General features: G+C 35.0%; 1 protein-coding gene across 1 annotated transcript; it reads right to left on the bottom strand.

Annotated features, from left to right (window-relative positions):
- Positions 1–1,022: 1,022 nt before the first annotated feature.
- Rab4 (RAS oncogene family member Rab4) lies at positions 1,023–21,412 on the bottom strand. The gene is made up of 6 exons (XM_069846423.1): positions 21,042–21,412; positions 20,870–20,950; positions 20,426–20,540; positions 13,517–13,734; positions 11,600–11,695; positions 1,023–9,706 (listed from the first exon to the last, which is right to left on the bottom strand). Exons 1-6 carry the CDS (start codon positions 21,055–21,057, stop codon positions 9,594–9,596), a joined length of 639 nt encoding a protein of 212 aa, XP_069702524.1. The 5' UTR covers positions 21,058–21,412; the 3' UTR covers positions 1,023–9,593.
- Positions 21,413–21,502: the final 90 nt, after the last annotated feature.

The raw sequence follows: 21,502 nt of genomic DNA, 5'->3' as shown, positions 1-21,502 counted from the left end.
TGTAAGTGAATTATACATTTATTGAATGTAAAGGTGAACTTATAATTATACTAATATCTTGTTCAATAAATTGTGCAAAAGTGATCTTCATGTACTTACACTCCTTTGTTTTTCCTGTTAAATAAAATGAGAATTAAAATCTGAACCCTCTAAAAAAAAAAAGTTCGTGTCAGTCTCTGTCTCTGAATATTGCCAAATTCGGTTAAAACTAAAGAAAATATGAGGCGCGTCCATAAAGTAACTTCCCCACTCGCCCCACAGCTAGCAAACCATATGTTGCGCGAAGCGACGGCGTATACGTGATAGAGTAATATCCTGGCATGAGCATGAGCTAGCGGAACTTCCCGAGTGCTCTCAGTAGCTTCGTTGCATTGGTTGAAGATGGACGTTCCTATTCCAGCTCCCGCCGTGTGTGAAGTGCGGTCAGTGATAAAGTTTTTGAATGCACAGGGCATAGTGCCGATTGAAATTGATCGTCAGCTGTGCCAGGTCTATGGGCCTAATGTCATGAGCAAGCAGATGGTGCGTTGTTCCACAAGATAATCTGTGATGATGGTTGGCCTCCGACTGCGCTCCTCGTCATGCACATTTTGGCGTCCTGCTGAAAATTGCCTACAGCAGCAACGCACCATCTGCTTGCCCATAGACCTGGCACAGCTGACAATCAATCTCAATCGGCACTATGTCCTGTGCAATCAAAAACTTTATCACTGACCGCACTTCACACGCGGCGGGAGCTGGAACAGGAACGTCCATCTTCAACCAATGCAACGAAGCTACTGAGAGCACTCGGGAAGTTCCGCTAGCGCATGCGCCATGCCAGGACATTACTCTATCACGTACACGCAGTCGTTTCGCGCAACATATGGTTTGCTAGCTGTGGGACGAGTGGAAAAGTTACTTTATGGATGCACCTCGTATATAGAAGTCATTTCCCTTTAGAAATAAACACAAAACAGATAAGATAATTCTAATGACTGGGAACTAGTTAGAAAAGGTTATACCATATATACATACCCTACTTCATTCTCATGCCATGCTTTATTTGATTAGTTCTTTCATCCTTATTGTCTATCCATAACAAGAATTTCTTTTTAATTATCAGCCAGACCTTAACATAAGTTTCAACTTGGACACACTATAAAGTGGCGATGTGGTTACACACAATGGTGTTTCTGCACATTACAAGTTATAATGGAGTTCCTCGAAAAGACAATGATTACACAGCATAATAACTTATGTACAAGCACATTTATTTATTATCGTAAGGCTGTTTAAATGTTTAAGTGTACTGGTACGAATTTTTTTAACAAGTCTGAAATACTCAGAGATCCCGTAATTAAAGAAAAATCTATAGCAGGATATGCACAAAGAGATGGAAAAGTTCTGAACATGTAAGTTATTGTAAAATACATAAAATCTTGAAAAAACACATAGTGCATATTTCAAGCAAATCACTTTTTATTTGGTTTTAACTTTCCCTTAATCAACATGCTTATTTTCCAAAATCACAACAAAAGCTATTTATTGGACAGAGAGAAGATGAACGAGTATGTTTATGTTTTGTGCCAAAGATAATTCAATGTAAAAATTACTTCTTTCTTGGATACACTCTTTTAACACTTGTATGATCATTGAGGAAGTAATAACTGTTTTACTTTGTTACTAATATTATGCTAAATTACATAGCTGACTAGTTTTGACACAATGTCCGTCATTCTCTGAAACCTAGGACACCACGTTAAAACTAGCCAGCCAGGTGAATTACCATAATATTAACACAGTAAAAATTACTGCTTGAATTTCGTAAACGAGCCTATAAAAAATATTTGTGGTTGATACACTGAAATAAGTTAAAATAAATGGTGTGTAAAATGTTAACTTTATGCTGCATAATATTGAAACTCTAAATTATACAGAATGGTCTGCTTAATTTTGTAACTTCTGCTTCCTATGTGGACCAACATATTGAGAAAACATTCCTTTATAACATTCTAATGCTTGAAAAAGTATTTAAAAAAAAATTGACTACCGGTACTTAAATAGTTGAATATCGATTTGTAAAATTTTAGTTTTTCTAGTCCCCACCAAAACATTTACTTTTCTGAACAAGCAGCTATTGAACGATACTGTATATGTGTATAGCATCAATATTATTGTTTTTAATATACCAATCATTATAATAATTTATAATGGTTTGAATGTTTACAAACATATCTCTTTTTAATTTAATTGCATAATAAAATTTAAACATTCCTGAAAATGTAATTAATAACAATCACCATTATCAACTACAAAGATTAATCTTTTCAGGCTGTTTAGCCTTCAAGGATTCCTTTCAGATCGGTCTTTCCATCTTGTCTGCAGTCTTCCCTATTGCTCTATACTTGTATAATTGTTTAGGAAGTCTATTATTGTTCATTCTTTCTACGTGGTTCAATCATTTCTGTTGATGTATTCGAATTTCATCCACAAGGCTATTTACATTCAACCTTTGTCTAATATCATTACTGTTTATTCAGTCTGCTTCTGTAAATCCTAAAATTAATCTTAAAAAAAAACTTCACTTCTGCAGTCTGTATTCTCTGTTTTTGTTGTTTTGTCAAGGTCCAGCATAATAATAATAATTAGATTTCCACGATTGTTTAAATGCCTATTTTATTACGCAATTAAATTAAAGAGAGATATGTTGTATTTGCAAACAATATTATTCAGTGTTTATGTTTTACTCATTTCATATAAATGAAAGAAATTAAAATAAAAAATAATTTTAGCAATCCCAGTATTTGTATATTAATACCTCTGAAAGTGTGCAGTTCAGAAAATTTAAATATTAGTACAATATTTCTTTGTATATCAATTTCACCTTAGAAATCTTCAATGTTTCCTTTAAAAAATTATATATATCCTCCTTTATTTAAGAGACCATAAGGTATTATTCTGCATTTTCTATAAGTATTAAAATGTCTATAAAAACAGTATCTTAAAATGTTGATCCTTATGGAAAATAACAGGTTGCAAAGTTAAGTAGACCATCTTACATAAGAGTATAAAAGTGCTATTCATATGTACTCACTTATTACTATATACAAAACATGACTATTCCAAAGAAAGGCTTTTTTTAGTCTTCATCTATAACAATCTGATGTATATTTTTAAGCACCAATAATAATAAAATTACTTCCTTTTAAATTTACAGGATTGTCTTTATCTAATCAACACTAAATATCTGCACTTTTATGTTAGCCTATCGAATATTCATGAATATTCAGTTAGTGAATTTGAAGATTGTGCATATGTGTAAATAATAAACCAAAGAATAAAAAAATGAAGCAATAAATGTTTTTATTGGGAATGAACCATAATACAGGCATACTCCATGGAATATCTCGCTGACTAATGTGCTTCCATTACTACACCCAAACTTTGTCAATATAACGATTTTAGTTGGCCAAAATTTATAAAGTAAAAATGTATATCCTTCATACATTTTTAACAAAACAATGTGCGAGAATAGTCTCTACTTTTTTAGTGATTAGAAAGTCATGTTTAAAGCAATTTACTAACATGACAGTCATATATAACTTTCATTTGTTTTAGTTACCAGTACATCAGCTTATGAATTTTCTAAAATGTACTGGTAACATATATTTTAAGAAGTGTAAAATATGCTTCTAGTTATAGTTTTCGTGCAGAATACCTGATTTTTACGACAGGATATTAAATAGGAAACGTTCGTGCATGTATTAGGAATTTTATATCATAGTTTATTACGTTACAATGGGATAATCTTAACAATTCAAAATTATAATTTTATCGTGTGCTTGTGTTTTCAGTGACAATGAAGCTATCATTATGACTACATTTATCATTTCCATTTTGTTACTGTAAACCAAACTGGATCATATACAGCTTTACATACATACACAGATATTTAGAGTTTAGGTGCTCTATTTATATTTACAAAGTTCCAAATTTACAGTTTTGTGTGTGTTTCAACTTTTCAGTTGGCACTTGGCTTGGATGCCTTGCAAACAGTGACAAGCACATGACTTGGAAATATCTCACAACACGTCATTTTAGCAAAATAAGAAATACAAAATATTTTAATCACAAGAATAAAGGAATATATTTTAAGCTATTATTATTTTGGGTTTTATTTTAAATAAAAATATATTAGCTGAGGTGGTGAGGGAATAACAAAACCTGACTGCTGACCATGGCAACAGTATCAGATAACCTTCGAGTGTTAATGAGAAAAAAATTCTGGATCTTTTGGTTACTGCTGGTATGAGGCAGATGATTTGTTTGCAATAAATCTTGCTACTACTAGATTAACAAGATGTGTTTGTTTGACAAACCACCTATGTAACTTTTAGTTTTTTTTTTCTGATTATTTTGCACGATGAGTGCAAATTACTGTTCATAATTTAACCCCTTCAGGCCTAGTGTACATTGTTTCCTTTTTTGGAAAGTCTTCGATACTTTTAAATATTTTGAAAAATTCAATGTGATAGAAATGGAAAATATTATTTTTGAAACATTTCCATACCTAAATTAAAAATAAAATTTAAAATTTTGGGGGCCCAGAGGTCAAAACTGTCCCCAAGTTTTGATTATCTGTAAAGACTTGATTTGGGAATTTTGAATCCCCAGAATGATTATGAGACCAGTTTTTTTTTCCAATTTTTTTTTAAATATAAATTCAGGTCTGAAGGGGTTAAAATCACAGAGCTCTGCTAATAAATATCGAAAGGTGAATTATATTGTTATTATTATTATTCACTCACAGTGTAAACTTAGTTATGAGAACCTTACCTTTCACAGATCTTGATTTTCTCATTTCCATTTTGTTCAAGTTTTGATCATTTAAAATGTGGAATGTATTCAGCCCCATTGCAGTCACAATCGGTAAATGATTCACTATCCAATATTTATTTTAAAGAATTATTAACATAAATTATTATTTGATAATACTAATGTAAAGATAATAGGGAGGCCAGGCTAGACTACAAGGGCTGTAGTGCCAAAAAAGAAGAAGAAGAATGTAAAGATAATAGAGTGCACATAGTTCTCAGATTACACAAGTTTTGCAGACACAACCTTTTGGCACTCAAGTTAGCCAACTTTTGTAGACAAAACCAAATCTCCCTATGGTTTTCACAGAAACAATATACTGATTAAATCTCAACTATACTGTTTTCGCTGTAAGAAAAATCCTAATGTAAACATAAGCACATGGCTGTCATACCAGTGATTGGCTCCCAGTCGAAACACTCACATTACGCAGGAAAATATAGTTCATATTTGGAAACCACAATCTTGTATTATTTGAAAATAAAAAATTGAATTCTAGTTGTTAAATACGATTAAATATTTAACTTCACTCATATGTACAACGCTATGTAAAAGAAAAGCTACTTTTATATTTTGTTATGTACCATGAACGCGGATGAATACCAACAGTAATACCGAGGTAGTCTGTACTTGTAACAAGTTGGTGTCACTTGAGCTCGTACCGTAGTTCACGTAAGCACGTGGTACTGAAGTATGGCTTTTGCATCCTCAACTGTCCATTGTGAAGACATAAGACTTAAAAAATAATTTAATTACAGTAATTATAAAGTAAATGTTTCCTAAGCAAACGAATGCATAGTAGTGAGGTTAGGCCTACTTGACGAGTAACGGGAAATGTTTAACATGAAACAGAATGTACACCAGTAGGTGGGAACACGTACTGAAAATCTATGGCGCCAAACAGCGGCCAATGACGCCTCACTTCAGTCACGTGCTATTGTTTACATTAGGATTTTTCTTACAGCGAAAAGATTATAAATGTGATAGAGAATGTTCTAATGAACCTATTTATATAAAAAACTAAAAAAGTCCAAAATGTGTAGATAGAACCCTCTGATTCTTACCTCGCGATGTATCATTGTATTGCTGTTCTTTACATGGATAGAGCGTTATCTGTTACTGCATGCCTTAGTGGTCACATAGTTTTTGACAAATAATCACAACCATATATCTATCAGGCCTGTTACAAGGCATTCAGACCAACAAATGCTGAATAGATTGAAGATTTATTTTAAATATTCTACACAAAGCAAAATTTTGTCATACTGGCCCTGGGCGGAATTTTCTATATTCCCAATACCAAAAGCTATACAAGGGAGTAAAATGCCAACTATTCTAGAAATCAGTGTCAACAATAGAAAAGTATTGCATTTTATTTAAGCAATGTTTGATTGTAAATGTAAATCTAAAGAAGGTAACTGTAACTGTAATACACTACAATACCATGGAGTAACAACAGATGCTACTACAGTCGGTTTAATCAAGCTAACTAGTAAAATTGTACTTAATTATTTACTACAGAGTAATTTTTTTATCTAAGCATCATCTTCATTTTCATGAACTATGTCAACTTGATAAAATCTATTTGCATTAATATTCTTAGGTACCCAAGTACATTTCTTAAGCTGTTTGTACATGATCAAATTTGTCTTTCAATTCAATACTTTACGAGAAAACTTGTCAAAGACTGATCAATCCTGGAAAAGATTTGTCAAGGATTGTTTCATATTGCTAAAGATTTGACAAGATTTTGAAACATGAGCTTCAAATTCATTGAAACCTATGTAAGCTACCTACCAAATATTACAATCCTTTGGAGAATAACTAGGGTAACTTATACAAAGCAATACTCATATTACTTAACTGTATGGTACCCTAAAACGAAGAATATTATGATTGCATATTGTTTTAAAACAAAATATTTAAGGTTAGTGTTTGCCTAGGTTATAGGTTAGAATCTTCTTAATTAAAAAAAATACACATATTGGTACTAACTCCATACATCTGCCCTGCAATTTCCTCACAGGTACGCATTTTCTTCCTTCATTTTGTTGTGGTATTCCACAGAACCTACGACGTACAGGCATGGGTTTAATTCATATAACTGAATTAATTAATTCGCAAACTACTTATCTCGACCAGGACGCCATGTTGTTATAGTTTTTGGCGCCATATTATTATCGAATCTCATTGGTCAATTCCTTCAAAGAATTGACAAATCTTCCATCAAAGAACATATTCTTCTTTACTTTCAAGAAAATCCAAGACTTTTGATTGACAATAAAACTTTTAAAAGTTTAGTGAAGTAAAGAATTTGACGAAAATTCGATCATGTACAAGCAGTTTTTTACTGGTCATTGTGTTCATCTAGTCAACAGCTTATCCTTTAATGTGTAGACAAACAATTTTATTTATGTAATACTTGGGGAAGGGCAAGGAGAGTGTACCTTCTCTGCCACACCCTATCATTCTCAGATAAAATTAATTTCAGTTGTATCACAAACAGTTCTATAAAACCGAGATTATCTCCTCCCAAAAGAAAAAAAGGGTGGGGCACTTACCTCACACCATCTTTTGATGAGTAACTATATATATATATATATATATATATATTTATCAGATCAGTTACACAACTACCAAAGTCAAAGTCATCATTGTAAATTCAAAGTAATACTGGTAATAAATACTGAAACAATGAAGATTGTCTAATCATGCAGACTTCGTCAAGATGTATGAAAAAAATACACCACTGATTAAAGCATTTTAACAACTGAAGAATATCGCAGAAAATTAAATTAGGAAGAAATAGTAAATGGTATCATGGAAGCCAAATAGGAGCTATCAGTTGACTTACATATGTCCAGAAAGCAAGAGAACTCTACCTCCCTGCCTTCTGTACGAATCATGTACATAGACACTTCTACTTTCTACTTAAAATAAAATTTAAAGATGGGAATAAACAAGTGGCATGGGCATTCATGATATTGCAATCATACCATTCCACTCACTGTGACTTCAATAAAACCTCTAGAAGTTAAAGACTAAAAATAATTTAAAATATATATTACATTTATTAATCACAAACAAATCTATTTGAAAATAAACGCGTGACGTTCATATTTTGTGAGTTCAGTCAATAGAGAACATGAATACCATTTATTTCCAACTAATGATACCATTTATTTCCAACTACAGTACAGTAAAACTTCATTTATATATTTTCATACAGATCCGAAAAAAATGCTTAAGTGAGAAAAACTTATAACTGAAATGAAATTTAATATCATCTGAAATAGCATTAATTTAATCAAATGTGAATATTTTTACAAACAAAGTCGCTTATTTTCGGACTGTTTGCTCTTAAGGAATAACCTGTGCCCTTAAATTTTGATAAATGTTACATAATTTGTTCACTTACATTATGGGTTAAGAAACATCGAAATGTTCCCTAACTTTTTGTAAAGCAGTAACAGGAGCATTAGAAGACACAAGATTCTTGAAGGCTGATCATCATCTACATCTTCCTTGTACAACTTCTGCTGAATGACTAACAATTTCGGAGATTGTCATGGCTCCAATGGTGGTGATGTTTGCATTCAATTGTTTATACACCTCATTCATTTGTTTTCGCATCTTTTGTTTTCTATCGTTGCCTGGCAACTTATATTTTTGTTATTATCAGTTGATTGTAGGATGAAAACACATCACAAACAGAAACATCACTATCTTCGTCAGTGTCATTATCATCAAAACCTACTTCTTGGAAACAGTTGCATATGCTGGGACGAACAGGGACAGATTCAAATTTTCAAAACAGGTCACAAATTAACTATGAATACAAATTTCGTAATTTCGAGGAAAATAGCTCTAGAACATATAAATGATCTTTAGTGTCTGCTGGAGTTTAAAATACGGTCATACAAGTGTAAAAAAATTAATGAATGAAAAGCGTAACAATTTTGCCAGTATCTCAGAAAAAGAAGAAGAAGAAGAAGAAAGAATAAGTGCGAAACATATAGATGAAATTTTGCTGTAATTCAATCACCTACCATTACATAATGTAAGCTATCTGTACGGCCAGGAATAAAATTGTACATATTGTATTATATTATGTAAAAAGAGCAAGTAATAGATCTGCATTAAAATATCATAAATCTAGCTATGAATGTATGATTTCGTCAATAAAACATTACTCTGCAGTTTGAGATAAAGAAATGGTACAACTGTTGCTATTACAGGTATTCAATACAAGGAACATTCTGCCTCATATTGCTACAATGTCACTGTTTTATTGAATTATCTCAGTTTTAAAATGCCTGCTGTACTTTATTTCCTATATATCACTCATAAACTATAATTATTTCGTGAACTGAATCACTAACAGTATTTTAAGACCGGGAGTATAAGAATTTCACTGATGTAGCTGTTGTGTGTGCTATCTGATAGATCCTTACATGGTACCACAACGAAGATTTATCATACTGTGCTTACATAAAATAAAAATTACTCACAACACTGAGGTTTATGTATAATATATGAAAAATAACTATTACCTTCTAAAATTTCTACCTTTTACCTTCTTTAGCTTTATCACATAATGGTACATAGTTTTCACTGGCCCATTTATGATGTGTGGTTATTAGATACTTTTTGTTATTTCAGGTAAGATATTAAATAGACAAACAGTAAATATCTATACATGGGGCTATCTCATCACTTTTGGGCCAGTGGTATTACTACATGCGGCAAATACAGTCCGGCTGCCGACGATTGTTTTCTCGGTGGAGACGACGAGTGGTTGTATCTCCATACTGGATTCCTGATCCAATCCTCTCTGGATCAAGCTCACCTAGGATTGAGATTAATGTACATTTGTAAATCGAAGTGTTAAACACAGATGTTCATTGTCACCCACACCTTTTATTTACACAGGGTTTTCATTTAAAAACTTCCCAGTCTAAGTAACTAATTATTTAAATTGAATTCAATTTGAAATTTCAAATGGCACCCCTATATCTTTATACTTAAATATGAAAGAGCATTCAATTGTTTTCACATCTTTTGCTTTCTACTGTCGCCTGGCAACCTGTATTTTTGTTATTATCAGTTGACTGTAGGATGAAAACACAGCTTATTTTGTGTAATTTCCTAAATTTAATCAATAAGGATGACTTGTGTTTTCTCTTGAAGGATATACTTACTTACTGGCTTTTAAGGAACCCGAGGTTCATTGCCGCCCTCACATAAGCCCGCCATTGGTCCCTATCCTGAGCAATATTAATCCAGTCTCTACCATCATATCCCACCTCCCTCAAATCAATTTTAATATTATCTTCCCATCTACGTCTCGGCCTCCCCAAAGGTCTTTTTCCCTCCGGCCTCCCAACTAACACTCTATATGCATTTCTGGATTCGCCCATACATGTTACATGTCCTGCCCATCTCAAATGTCTGGATTTAATATTCCTAATTATGTCAGGTGAAGAATACAATGCGTGCAGTTCTGCACTGTTAAAATAATTACAACGAATTAAAAAAAGTTTCTATAATAGCTATAACGAAAAATCGACTCTCTCGCCATAATCATTAATACACAAAGTGTGTAACTTTCTCCATTCTCCTGTAACTTCATCCCTCTTAGCCCCAAATGTTTTTCTAAGAACCTTATTCTCAAACACCCTTAATCTCTGTTACTCTTTCAAAGTGAGAGTCCAAGTTTCACAACAATACAGAACAACTGGTAATATTTATTGAGTGCAATTAGTTACCACTGCCACCGGGTATATACCCATTGCAGTGTGAATAAATACATACATACATAACTGTTTTATAAATTCTAAGTTTCAAATTTTTTGACAGAAGACTAGATGACAAAAGCTTCTCAACCGAATAATAACACGCATTTCCCATATTTATTCTGTGTTTAATTTCCTCCCGCGTGTCATTTATATTTGTTACTGTTGCTCCAAGATATTTGAATTTTTCCACCTCTTCGAAGGATAAATCTCCAATTTTTATAGTTCCATTTCGTACAATATTCTGGTCACGAGACATAATCATATACTTAGTCTTTTCGGGATTTACTTCCAACCCTATCGCTTTACTTGCTTCAACTAGAATTTCCGCGTTTTCCCTAATCGTTTGTGGATTTTCTCCTAACATATTCATGTCATCCGCATAGACAAGAAGCTGATGTAACCCGTTCAATTCCAAACCCTCTGTGTTATCCTGAACTTTCCTAATGGCATATTCTAGAGCGAAGTTAAAAAGTAAAGGTGATAGTGCATCTCCTTGCTTTAGCCCGCAGTGAATTGGAAAAGTGTCAGATAGAAACTGGCCTATACGGACTCCGCTGTAAGTTTCTACACAATTTTAAAATAATTTAATACACAAACACAACTATTACATCAAATGGTCAATAAATTTTTGTAGCTTTATTCTCTTCAGTTCTAATCAACAATAACAACAATCCTGGCTGGAGGTGAGGGGTGAAATCTAAAATGTAAATAAGTCTGGTTTCAGACTTCCCCGTCAATACCTAAATTGACGTGTTTTTTGTTTAAACTGAATTTAATTTAAATAGTTATTTAGACTGGAAGTTTTGAAATGAAAGCCCTGTATACTACCAAACCACAATTGTGAGGAAAACAATTTGCACAATATCGAAACTGAACAGTCATTTGCAATGCACAGAAGTAGGCCTGCAATAAGTGTAAACACAAATACGTACATACATACATACCTGTTTCAATTTTTGCTAGGATTGTCTTTGAGCATTTCAGAAATGCTTCTTCTACATTTTCCCCCGTTTTGGCACTTGTTTCAAGAAACATTAGCTCTGAAATCAAAATATAGTGGAAATGAGAGGAACTCTGTACATTCAAATAACATTTCTTTGAAGTAAATGATATTTTATACACTAGCACAAAACATTTTGATTTAAGGCTGTGGTATGATGTCAATAAAATCACAGTTTTCAAATTTCTACATTCTTAGCCTACACCCTTATTTAATTTATACTGCAACATCAGAAAACACGATAAATTCATTGACATAATGTCTGTATTGTAATCATGTATAAAAATAAAATATCGTAAGTACTAATATGTTTTTATAGAAAAGTTAGATTATATGTTTAAAAATTAATAAAATTATACATATAAAACTCACGTTCTATATAGTGAGTTTTATATTTACTTCACAACCCCAGACAATTCAGTGCAATGTGAATGGACTTAAAGTCAAATGTGTTTCAGTGTAGTGATTCATATTTCAACAGGCTGCCAAAATGAAGTTCAGCACCCTAATTCTGCAGCTTATTTTTTCTAATACTCTGTTTTTTAAACATCAGAAAGCTAATTGTCAATTTCAAGTACTGAATGTACTGCCAGGGACTCCTTTAAACAGCCGGGGCCACCTGGTTTCACGGTAGACACGCTGACCGTTACTCCACAGGTGTGGACAAAACTCTCAGTATGTGTCACTTCTTACATACGACCTCTACTTGCATGTAATAAACAACATAACAGTGTGTGAGCCTAACAGCTAGAGATGGCCGATATTTCACAAACCGATATTTTGTCACAGATAAACCTGTGACTGATGACGCGAAATATCTGTGACAAAATATCGCTATCGAAATCTGCTCTGTATTTAGTACTCTGTGACTGATATTTTCTCCTCTACGTCGTGAGTTTGCGTGTGCGCATGATACAATAACAGCAATCGGGTGGTATGATTTAAATAATAATAATACCACTGATTACCAGTACTTTATCTTATGTAAAATCCTGTCTGATCAACTGTATTGTTTTGTAATTATTTTCCAATATTTTTCCGAATACTTACAGTATGTTTCGTTAATTTTTATTCTATGTCTCAATATTAAAAATGTTATGTTTTATTTAACGACGCTCCCAACTGCAGAGGTTATATCAGCGTCGCCGGATGTGCCGGAATTTTGTCCCGCAGGAGTTCTTTTATATGCCAGTAAATCTACTGACATGAGCCTGTCGCATTTAAGGACACTTAAATGCCATCGACCTGGCCCGGGATCGAACCCGCAACCTTGGGCATAGAAGGCCAGCGCTATACCAACTCGCTAACCAGGTCGACGGCTCAATATTATAATGTTAATGCACGACTTAAATAATTTATCTATTATATATACAATAAAAAGGATCAATTTTTAAAACGATTAGAATAATCACATAACCTCAATTTCTCCATACCCAACTACATTTAAAAATTATCAAATGATTCACTATCTACAATATAACCTCTTGGTACACGAGGTTAACTTTCGACATGTTATTGTTTAGTTAGGTAGGTATTTATTTGTTAATGGCACATGTACATAATTTATTTGTTGGATTTTCCTATATAAATCACTGATGTGTGGTGTGTATACAGAAATCGTATTCACATTTCATTGTTCTTTAATTTTCATCGGTGTCATTCATGCATATTGTGCTTACTTATCGATATAAAATATCAGTGTGACAAAATCACTGATAAAAGTCACATATTTAATTGTCACAGTCACAGTTGTCACAGATATTTGTAAATATCGTTTAAGCTCATCTCTACTAACAGCTGAAATCCACATACAACACAAAGAGGAAATAAATAAGCAGAAAAGTTATTAAATAAGTCTAACCATTCTCTTGTGCAAACCGGCTTGCCTCAAGGAATGTAACTTCTCTTTCACCGTCCAGATCCCTTTTGTTGCCTACTAAGAGAATGACAATGTTAGGGCTTGCCAGAGTGCGAGCATCAGACAACCAGTTGGCGAGGGCGTTGAATGTTTCTCTGTTGGTAATATCGTACACCAAGAGGGCGCCTGCTGCTCCCCTGTAGTAGCTACGCGTCACCGACCTGGAACACAAAGCAGCCTCATCACATTCCTAACAATTTACACACCCGTAAATTACTATTGGCAAATCCAGTGTCATAAGAGTTCTAAACGCCATTCCTCTCTATTCATTCATTGATCTGACTGCTTGTACTTCTTCTGTGCAAGTATTCTTTGGATGACACCTTCTCCCTTTCTCCTGTAGGACCCATTCTATAATTAACTTCAATATACAGGGTTTTTAAAAAATACGGGGCATAATTTCAGGTATGTATTTCCCACATGTAGACAATCAAAATAGTTCATTACAGCATGTGTCCGGAAATGCTTTATTTCCGAGTTATGGCCTTCACAACATTGAAATTCACCGGAACCTTTTCTTTTCCGCAGGTCGTTGCCGTCAAAGGAGACACTAAGAGGGCACTCTGACAGTTCATTCCGAGGCGAAGGTTACATTCAGTGTTGTGTAGGCGTTAGACTGTGCGACATGTATTCAAATCAAGAGCTGGCACAGATATACTTCATGTACGATAAGGCGGACGGCAATGCTGCGCTGGCTCGTCGTTTGTACCAGGAGAGGTACCCACAGCGACAATGTCCAGATCGGAAGACATTTGTACATCTCCATTACCGTCTGTGCAAGTATGGAAAATTTAACCCTCCTGGTTTGGGAAGGGGACGACCAAGATCTACAACTCCAGAAGTACAGGAGGAGATTCTGGAGGCTGTGAACATGACTCCTTCTATCAGCACACGAAGGGTAGCGTTGCAAGTCAATGTTCCTCATACGACTGTCTGGAGACTGTTGAAAGAGTATCAATTGTATCCTTATCATTTGCAACGTGTACAGGCCCTGTCACCAGCAGATTACCCTGCACGAGTTAAGTTCTGTCAGTATTTCTTGCAGCAGTGTGGTGTAAATCCGAACTTTCCTGCCTTAGTATTATTTACAGATGAAGCACAGTTCACAAGAGATGGCATAACAAATTTCCACAATCAGCATGTATGGGCTTATGAAAACCCACATGCAATTGTTCCATCTCATCACCAGGTGCGGTTCTCCCTCAACATGTGGGCCGGTATCATTGGTGATCGATTAGTTGGACCCCATGTACTTGTAAACAGATTTATGGGGCAGGCGTACACAAACTTCCTGGAAAAACCATACCTCATGTTTTAGAAGACACTCCAGTGATCAATCGTCAACACATTCACTTCTTGCATGATGGCGCTTCTGCACACTTCAGTCGTACGGCTCGCCGGTACTTGGATCGAAGGTTTCCTGATCGATGGATAGGTAGAGGTGGCCCAATTGCTTGGCCTCCACGCTCACCTGATCTGAACCCTCTCGATTTCTACTTGTGGGGCCATTTAAAATCATTGGTTTATTCATCTCCGGTGCCTGATTTGGAATCCCTTCGGAATCGAATTATGGCATGTTCTGAGGACATACGCAATACTCCTGGAGTTTGGGATCGTGTTCGCAGGTCAATGAGACATCGATGTGAGGTCTGTATTCAAGCAGGAGGTGGACATTTTGAACATCTTCTGTAATGACAACGACCTGCGGAAAGAAAAACGTTCCGGTGAATTTCAATGTTGTGAAGGTCATAACTCGGAAATGAAGCATTTCCGGACACATGTTGTAATGAACTATTTTGATTGTCTACATGTGGGAAATACATACCTGAAATTATGCCCCGTATTTTTGAAACACCCTGTATAGTGACAGCCACAGAGAGCGGGGCGCGCGAGAAGACGGGCGACGCGGCGAAGGAGGCTGCATCCGCGTGGGTCTGCATGCCGAGAGGGCAAGGGGAGGTGCGGTGTGGCGCAAAGCAAGGGGGAGGCAAATCTGTAGGTGCTTCGCTGTGCGAGGTGAAGGGGGGAACGAAACCTCCCGAACAGAATCGTGCGGAAAGAGAAGCCGCGAGTAACAGGTGGAAGACACCAGAAACAGAAACTTCCAGAATCGTACTTTCTGGAAACTATGGTTTAGTGATAAATAGGAGACGCGAAGAAGGAGCCAGCCAGTTGTTAGTATTGGACAGTGAGTTCAGCTGTGTGAATCAGCAGCGCCCAGGAGTCTAGGGTTCGACACGCGAGTGAACTTGAGCAGCGTCCAGGCGGAAGCAACACAGTTGGAAGTCTTGAGTTCGAGTGCAGTGGACGGTCTCTGGAAGTCTTGGGTTCGATATACTGTGAACTTGAGTGAATGAGCTAGAAGAACTAGCGAAGGCAACGAACTGTGAACTGAGAACTGACAGTTCTGTTTTGTAAATAGTGCTTTGTGAACATTAGCTAATATTAGCAGTACATTGTTGTTCTCAATAACGAATACTGTGTTGCTGTGTGGAGTGGAAATCCCATTGTTGACTGAGTGTTTAAATTCAATTATAGAAAGTGATCATTGTTGTGTGAAATAAAAGTCACAATATTCTCTCCTCTGACATCCTTTTAACATGACAATGCCACTGTAGGCTTTCCTCCCCTAGCTTCTAGCTTTCCCTTCACTCCAATGAGTTCCATTATTTGCTCATTCTTTATTCTTTCCATCCTTGATTTTTCTGCTGACCTTAAAACATCAGAGGAAGACTTGAGGATGAAAACCTTGATCAAAAGCAGCCCCTAACATGCAGGTAAGTTTCACGAGGACCAAAAGCCAAGTAGGAGCATAGCTGAAGTTTTTCAGCCCACATACTTCTTCCCCTAACATGCAAGTAAGTTTCACGAGATGGTACCAAATGGCCTAGAAACCGAATAATTTCAAAATATCTGCAGTATTTCAAGAAAGAATTACATCAGAATGAAGAAATAATCAGTACAGAAAATAATTTATACAGCAGTGGTCATGGTGATAGCGGTACTAGCAGCTGCAATAATAATAATAATAATAATAATAATAATAATAATAATAATAATAATAATAATAAAAATAAAAGAATGCAAGTTCAGTTCTGTGTATTTAAAAGTCACATCAGGCAGAAATGTTCAAGGTAACGCAAGATGTACTTAAAAAAAAAAAGGGCTACATGAGAAGAGAGCTATATTTTTTATGGTATGTAAATATTATAACTGAGCTGTTGCATGATTTTACTAATATTATTACAATAAATTTACAAATTACAAGTTACAAATTACTAACCGTAATAATTCCTGTTGCACAATACCCAACAGTTTACTAATATTGTTAGTGATTTTTGGTAGACAAATTTTACAAATTACAAATTCGTCAGAGAACCTCAGGCATATCACGGCTTCTTGGACTATATATAACCACAGTCTAGTACATACAGTCACGAAGCTCAATATGCATCCAATGACAGTGAAACTTAGTTGCTAACCATTAGGATCGCTACTGTCGCTTCATCACAAACAATGCGAAATAGTACTGGCACAGTCTATTGTTCCTAGTACTCTCAGTTGCTAACCGCTTGGAGTGCTCGCGAGAAATGCAAAAACTCGCCTCAAGCTTCGTGACTGTATATTAAACTGTGATATAACTGTGTATACCACTGCCATTATAATCACGATGAAAAGTATAATAATCTCAATGGCAGTGAGTGTAAATACTGCGTGAATTAAAAAATTAACAGTTGCATCTAAATCTTTTGCAACAGGGAAGAAAAAAGAGCAACAGAATCTGAAATTGTGCATATTAAAATTAAATATAAAAAAATCAATATTATTGATCCATTTAAAAACACATTAACTAATGATGACAAAACTAATGGTTGAGAAGTAGTATGTGAATATGGAAAATCAATTGGAACAATACACTTTCTTTCGTCTAGGAGAAGGCCTTGGTTAAGTTTTCATCTGAGGAATCAAAAACTAGATAATACTAATCATAATTTAGTTTACTATTATTAACTACAAACAAACTAACCTCACTAATAATAATTTGTAATAATGGGTGAATGCAAACTTGTAGAAAAAATATTAGTAAACATATTAGTTTCAATTATACAACAAAAGCTTGTAAAATTCACTAATAATATTACTAATACTAATAAATTTAGCTTCCCTTATGAACAGGTTGCCAGATTTAACAAAGTGTATTACATAATTTGGAAATACACCTAAAAGGTAAAATGATGTACATTTGAAACGGTTAGGGAATCGAATATAGGCCTACAAAATGTCAGAAAAATGTACACCTAAGTAGCATTTGTGCTCATTTACAGTTAAGAAAGGGGGGGGAAAAAAATATCATCAGATAGGTTAGAATGATTTGAATGCCATATACCGTGAGAAAATAATAGTACGGATTTGTTGGCATTGATATCTAAACCAATCAACAGCCATCGGTTAAGATAACTTCGAATTTCCATTATCACTCCCATATAAGTGATTTCTCAATATCTGAACCGATCCTTTGAGGGCACTAATGGCTATTTCCTTCACAATGCTGTGTGTTAGGCCCAGGTTTTTACATTTGTTGGCAAAGAAGGAGGGTATGGTACCTCGTGCTCCCACCATCAGACCTATTACATCAATGTGGGACAAGCTATATTTATCTTTATAGAACGGGATTGTTGGTTCATAGATCTGTTTCTTTTCACTGTCCACCTCATGTGGTTGATCTGCAGATGCAGTAAGATCTTAAAGCAGGTTATCACAACGAAATAAAGAGTGAAAAAGGTGTGTTTTAGGGAATATCATTCAAATGAAGGAAAGTACATTTCTGGTTAATGTTCGCTAAAACGTTAAGTACATAATTATGACCGCATTGCCGTTTTATTTGTGGTCTAGAGAAAATACGTCGTCTTTTACAAAGAATACTTTTAGCAGCCATGAAATTATTCACCGCTTCCATCATATTATTGTTTATCAATATTATGAAACAAAAACTATCGTAAGGGCCATGACAGACAGGGTCATCTTGGCTGTCTGTGCATGCGCGGACTTGTGTAATAAAAACCTAAACTAACCAAACCTTAGCTGCGTATATGCAAGATGTGTAACTGGAGCAAGAAGGGATCTTCTTCATTTGATCTTGAATGTACACACGAAAATAAATTCAAGTAAGGATCATGCTGCCACTGCACGAGAGATCTGCACATGTGCCACAGCAAAACTGTTCCTGTTGCGAGTCCCTCATCTAAGACACGAAATCTACTCGCAATATTTACCAAATATATCTTGTCGCTAACAGTGGTGCTATTTCTCAGTAATGTTCAGGATAAGGGAGGCAGAGGAAAAAAAAAAAAAAAAAAAAAAAAAACAAAACAAATTTCTCCTTCTAATAACACCACAGACCAACATCATGTCCTTATGTTGGCGACATTGTGTATTTAGTTCAATTTGGTCGTAACCATAAAAGCACGTTTCAAAGCTACCATAGCAAATTCTCCAGTTTATCAGAAACCGATAGTAGTCTCTTTCGGCATCCTATTAGGCTGTTTATTTCTTGGGCTTCACACTTTTGTTCCCAAATCATCATTAAAAATTCTGTATATGGAATGATGGGACACATGGTAGCAGTTCTCTCCATGATCCCCGTAAAAGATGTTCCGTTTTTATTGCCTCACATATAAGTGTAAAGTATGGATGTTAGGCACAATCTGCTGAAAACCAGATTACAATGCTTTTCCCAATACCTGCTTTAAAAATTGCAATCACGAAAATAAACACTACTATGTGCGGAACTAAGTACATGATATCTACTATTTGTTGCATTTCCAATGTGCTGTAATAAAATGCACAGTAATGTATCATAATATAATTATTACTCGCTGACACTACAGTACATTATTAACCAGTCTGCCACTGACTGACAACTACCTTAGGATTATAGTAAGCTGTTTAAGTAACAAAGCAGTAAGATGACATATCCAACCCTCCCCTAACTGCAGCATCCTCTTTCCCTTTCAGTGAAACAGGTGGTGTGAGTATAAATATTCCTTTCTCTTTCTAGAATGCTGTGTCAAAATAAACCTCACGCACTTTAATATATAATAATCCTCTAAATACTAAATTCGGTAGAAAACGTTGGTTAATATGACAGACAGCAATAACATCATCGAGAATCAGTGACTGTTAGATTTGATTTGTTGAGGTTATGTATGCCTTACATATAGGCCTACGTTTGTTGGTAGGCATACCAAAAGCCTGAAAAACCAAATCTACCTGTCATTGATCCTCAAAGATGTCCGCCATATTGACAAACGTTTTCTATCGAATTATCGAATATTTTGTTAATGAATAAATTTGATTGCCATTCAAATTACATTCCTTTGACATATCCCACAAACTTTCTCGAGCTCGTTCTCATTCGAAAAATATGATAACAAATAATACAGGTATAGGGATTATAGGAATTTTTTCCACGGCCTGCATTAATTCCAAACTGACATTTCTATTGCCCATTACGACAACGAACCACAATGGAGACTAATATCTGCAGCCTGTATGAAAAGGAACCAGCTGTCTCACATCAAGAACGCAGACATCAGCGGCATATCTGCCCTCCATGTTCTCATGAAAGCTACTGTTCCTCTTGTTCCTTTAACACTGTACCTCGTCTGTTGCAATTTTGACTGATGGCGGTGTGCAGCCCCTTACAGTTTGTATGTCCATCTGTTGTAGAAATCTAGTTTCAGAGATGACTTCGGCAAGAATTCATTAACAAGTTCCTTTGTGAGTAATGTCTACTGCAAAGCATGAATAAGTTATATATTTTATACCTACACTTGTTCAAAATAATCCTACCTGAACCTTTCCTGCCCAGCAGTATCCCAGATCTGAAGTTTTACAGATTTCCCTCCAACATTTACTATCTTAGAGCCAAATTCAACACCAATTGTATGGCTGCTTTCATCTTTAACTGTAAAAAAAGAAAGCGCACTAATGTGTACAAGATTGAAGTTACACAACACAGACCTGCGCTACAGAGTTAATTATAAAGTAAATGACATGTTACACTATGCAATGCTAGAGAACACATACCGGTAACCTAATGCTTGACAATACAAGCAACAGTGAACAAATTTACCACTAAGTTACCGGTATTGCATTAATGAAAAATAACAGAAAAAAATACTTGTTTTCCACGCTTTGAATGCACAATACATTTGCAATATTACATGTCTAGATTACTGTAAGTTTACAGAGAAAAGAACAATTCCACGTTTCCTTATCGTGTTGTATACTTACATTTACTCTCAATAAACTGGTGTAAGAGACACGACTTTCCTGAACCTGCGCTTCCAATAACCAAAAACTTGAACAAAAAATCTGAAAATATTACGCACAAGAATTAGAAATTTCTTACAGCTTCTACATACAAGAAATTTACTTCATTGGGAATTCTCCAAACACAGCCTACCATATGATTCTGACATTGTAGAATTCTTTGGGAACTGAAGGCCTATTTTATAATGTAATCTTGAACAATTATTTAGGCAATTGCTGTCACTTCCTCCATATTTTTGAAGGTACCATGTTTACAGAAATGTTTCAAGTATTTCAATATTATTATCATATACTTCACAACCGTTTCCTTATTACTTCCGCCTTATGGTTGTTTAAACAATTTGTCTCTTGCGTACAGATCAGTATTTCTGAAAGTATGACAATCATTCCTCAATACTAATAAAGACATTTCATTTTCGTGTTCTCAGCACGTTTCAGTAACGTTCAGTACTCACTAGGTTCCACAAGGTTCTTAGAACAGTACTCAAATCTCAAACACCAGTGCGCACCAATCGCAGCAGGGATGATAGCCTACGTATTTTTTTTAATTGGGTTTCCATCTTTTATGTTCTCTTACAATGGTCAACCCTACCA

The sequence above is a fragment of the Periplaneta americana genome, chromosome 14, assembly GCF_040183065.1.
Source record: "Periplaneta americana isolate PAMFEO1 chromosome 14, P.americana_PAMFEO1_priV1, whole genome shotgun sequence".
Classification (NCBI taxonomy): Eukaryota; Metazoa; Arthropoda; class Insecta; order Blattodea; family Blattidae; genus Periplaneta; species Periplaneta americana.
Note: the sequence above shows the minus strand (reverse complement) of the source record. Positions and strands in the feature narration are given on the sequence as shown.